The sequence below is a fragment of the Lupinus angustifolius genome, chromosome LG08 (assembly GCF_001865875.1).
Source record: "Lupinus angustifolius cultivar Tanjil chromosome LG08, LupAngTanjil_v1.0, whole genome shotgun sequence".
NCBI lineage: Eukaryota > Viridiplantae > Streptophyta > Magnoliopsida > Fabales > Fabaceae > Lupinus > Lupinus angustifolius.
Window position 1 is genome coordinate 865,747 of NC_032016.1, and position 4,000 is coordinate 869,746.

General features: G+C 35.5%; 1 protein-coding gene across 3 annotated transcripts in view; it reads left to right on the forward strand.

Moving 5' to 3' along the window:
- Window positions 209–4,000, forward strand: part of LOC109354842 (cysteine protease ATG4-like) — a 6,074-nt gene continuing 2,282 nt past the window's right edge. The window contains exons 1-7 of one of the 3 annotated variants that reach the window (XM_019597605.1): window positions 209–329; window positions 1,624–1,687; window positions 1,769–2,153; window positions 2,248–2,333; window positions 2,478–2,528; window positions 2,713–3,092; window positions 3,650–3,788. In XM_019597605.1, the coding sequence (XP_019453150.1) occupies window positions 1,685–1,687; window positions 1,769–2,153; window positions 2,248–2,333; window positions 2,478–2,528; window positions 2,713–3,092; window positions 3,650–3,788 (1,044 nt within the window). In that variant the 5' untranslated portion in view covers window positions 209–329; window positions 1,624–1,684. Of the gene's footprint in view, window positions 330–1,253; window positions 2,154–2,247; window positions 2,334–2,477; window positions 2,529–2,712; window positions 3,093–3,649; window positions 3,789–4,000 lie in introns of those variants that run through there. The other 2 variants (XM_019597604.1, XM_019597606.1) reach the window with 2 other exon arrangements.

The following is a 4,000-nucleotide window of genomic DNA, read 5'->3' on the forward strand; positions in this document are numbered from 1 at the left end:
TTTTTCCAAAAACATTTGATACCATATAAAACTAAATACACATTATATTTTATTTTCCAACTTATCCTTTTTACCCCCAATTTATTTATTCTTAATTCTTTCAAACGTGGATGAAATAAATTTATTTTACTCAAATTAAATCAAATTTCATAACATATAATAAATTCTTAATCATGCACAACCTTAAAAGAACATAAATATATACAAGCAAAACCAATAGAGTAAAATTTTGAAGGTTATTGTTTGTTTTATTGAGCACCCATCCTTCCAAAGATACCCAGAGAAGGAAAGAGAGTCTTAAAGGAAGTCCCAACCAAACCAAATCTTATGTACGTCACCATCGAAAAATCCTTGTTTTTTTCCTCCACTTGCTTTATATTTTTACATCAACGTTGAATTACTTGCCATGTTAATTCAATTTTGGTTTTTCTCTAATTTCCTTTCTGGGTTTTGTTTCATCCTTTATTTAAAATCTTAAAGCTATAATTTTTTTGTTTTTCTTCATTTTTTTCTTTGGAATTTTGACATAGCTGATGCATAGTTTCTTTCTTTGGTATGCTTAATACGTTTCTGTTATATTTGACAAGGTTATGTAGATTTGGGGCACTTGAATTTGCATAAATGTTTTCTTTTTTTCATTAGGGTAATGCAAAAAGAAATCATGGGTTTACGTGATGCTTTAGGGATAAGTTAATTGGTTGGTAGAATTTCATTTTTTCCCTTGATGGAAATAAATTTTGAGCTTCAAGAGTGTTACCAATTTCTTTTATTGGTACATAGATATTGTAGTAAGGGTAAGGTATGTTGAATTGGATGGTTTTAGGTAGGAAAATAGGAAACTAGAGAATATATAATTTGAATAACATGATACTGATATTAATTCGATAGGAAAAGCTCCTATAATATGCAGTTTGCACTTCAGAGTCTACTTTGCATGAATCTACATTAAATTCTGATAACGATTCATTGATAGAGTATAATGATTTCGATCATTCATCATATTCAGTAGTCTAGATTGATGCACATAAAACAAAATGTACATTAGAGGAGTTCGACCCTAATTTGATGGGCTGATTGTATGATTCAAAAAACAAAGCTAAGGCCCTATTCATACTAATAGTATAATCTTAGTCCTAATTAATTAAATTGTGTAATACAAATATGAAGTAAATCCTACGGGATCTTTTAAAATACTCTAACACATTCTAAGACGTGAAAAAGATAGTAGCAGATATTTTTTAGATTTTTTAGCATGTTGCTTGAATAGTACTGGCTGGGAAGGTAGGAAATCACCTCCCAGTATTTCTCGACTAGTCTCTAGGTGATCTGCTTGGGGATGAATAACTACCATCCTAGACTACTTTTCAAAGAGGGATTCAAACCTTGCACATGAGGAATGTATAGTCTTATTTGGATCTCTTTAACCAATTGAGCCAATCTGCATTTGTAGTTCTCCAGCACTTTATCTTCCCTCATGTGTATTTGTAGTAGTCGGAAATGCAAATTATTAGTTCTCCCAGATTTCGATGTGTGTATTTTTCTGCTTTTCGATTATTAATCATGAGCTGGTGTGTTTGGAGGCATTTAATGTCATTGTTTTATTAATCATTTCCTTATTTGCAGATATTAACACAGACTTGGTTTGCTTCTATGAGCCAACTCTCGTGTTTTCTGCGGCTTCATAATGGTATTGAAGAATTTATGTGATGGGATTGTTGCCGCAAAATTTTCTTGTAAAAGCTCAACTGACACTGTTGATAACAATCAGGTTTCTGCTTGTTCAAAAGCAGAGTCTAGCGACAGTAAGTTCCCCAAGGCTTCCTTATGGTCAAGCCTCTTCACATCTGGTTATTCAGTCTGTGAAACGTATAGTGAATCATCGGCTACCGAAAAGAAATCAGTTAATTCTACAAATAATGGGTGGGCAGATGCTGTGAGAAAAGTCGTTACTGTTGGCTCAATGAGGAGTCTCCAGGAGTGTGTACTAGGGCCAAGCAAGACTGAGGTTTCAAGGTCTGATGGTGATGTATGGGTTCTAGGTGTCTGCCATAAAATTTCACTGCATGAATCAACAGGAGATGTAGACAATAGTAATAGTTTCTCTGCGTTTGAAGACGATTTCTTCTCAAAAATCTTAATTACATATCGGAAAGGTCTGTTGAATGTACATTGCTCATTCTGGGATGTAATCAGAAATTCATGCTAGATATTAGACTAACAAATTTTATTATATGTACTGATCTGTAGCCTTTAATGCTATCGGTGATTCGAATTATACTAGTGATGTCAATTGGGGTTGTATGCTTCGAAGCGGTCAAATGCTTGTTGCCCAGGTATTATGCCTTTGATTCAGTGATTGGTTTTGACTGTCACATCACACCTTTCTATTAATCTGTTTCTCTTGCCTTTCTTTTTCCATTTTTTTCTGTTCTATTTTTCTTTCGAAACAAGGCTACTAATGGCTTCCTTGTGTACAGGCTTTAATTTTTCACAAATTAGGTAGATCATGGAGAAAATCTGTTGACAAGGTCAGGTGATTGACATGCAATGTGTTGTAGTTGTTTCAGTGTTCAGTCTGTTCTGTTTTTTTTCCGATTTTAATTTGATTATCTCTTGTTTCAACATTTTCGCAACTCATGCTTTGCCTTGTCGTAACCCCTAAGGTATAATGTAATTTGCTTAACTTACTATTTTACTTTTTTTAATCTGCAGCCACAGGATAAGGAATATATTAACATCTTGCGACTTTTCGGTGATTCAGAGGCTTCTGCCTTTTCTATACACAATCTTCTTGAAGCTGGTAAAGGTTATGGCCTTGCCGTTGGGTCATGGGTTGGCCCATATGCCATGTGTCGCACATTGGAAGTTCTAGCCCGTAGTCAGAGGGAGAGAAATGACCTTGGAGAACGATTACTTCCTATGGCCATTTATGTCGTTTCTGGAGATGAAGATGGGGAGCGTGGTGGCGCACCAGTTGTCTGTATTGAAGATGCCTCCAAATGCTGTTCTGAGTTTTCACAGGTCCTGGCTGCTTGGACACCACTACTTTTATTGGTTCCTTTGGTTCTCGGGCTGGATAAAATCAATCCGAGGTGTGTAGCATTTCGTATGTTCTTGGCCTTGTTACCTTTCTCGGTTGTGTTTGGATTCTATTATAAATAGAAGTGTCAGTAGTTTAGAAAGAGCTTCCTTTACCTTAATTTAAAATAAAATAAACCAATATAAAAATAGAGTGTGCATTGTAATTGTCCAAAGCTACAATGCTTCCTTCTGACCTTTTTGTTATACTTTCGATCTCACCTCTTACGGATGTTGAGTCACGCAGGTAGAGATTCCGCAATGGATAAAACTTTTATGTTGTAAATAACCATCGTCAACAGAGGAACAACCTCTGAGTACAAACTTGAAGCGTATATGCATAGTGATATAACATGATTAATGGTTTCTCTACGTTTGTCTAATGTGTTATTCCGTAGTAGAGATAATAGTGTGTTGTAGTAGGTACTGGTAGTCTCATATTTGTCGGTCATTGGCTATGTGCCAAGTGATTTGCTGTTTTGCACATTCATTTTTAAAAATTGAATTTGAAATTTGTTCAATTTTCAAGTAGTGCAATGGCTAATCAGTTGCTTCTGTAAACTACTACCAGGTATGTTCCATTGTTGCAATCAATCTTTAAATTCCCCCAGAGCCTTGGCATCTTGGGTGGCAAACCAGGTGCTTCAACATACATAATCGGTGTTCAGAATGAAAAGGCACTCTACCTTGATCCACATGATGTCCATCCGGTATGTCAGCATGAATAAAATTATTACTACTTACTCAGCTTATTATTCTATTAGATTTTGGAACTTGTAGTCATATATTGGTAGGATTGAAAAGCATCGACTAAAAGGTCTTGGGTTTGATTCTTGCTAGCAGACACATATTGGCAGGTCATCTTTGTGTCGAAAGTAAGGTCTTTGGTGTGCCCTGACCTTGGAATGGGACAACCCCCCCC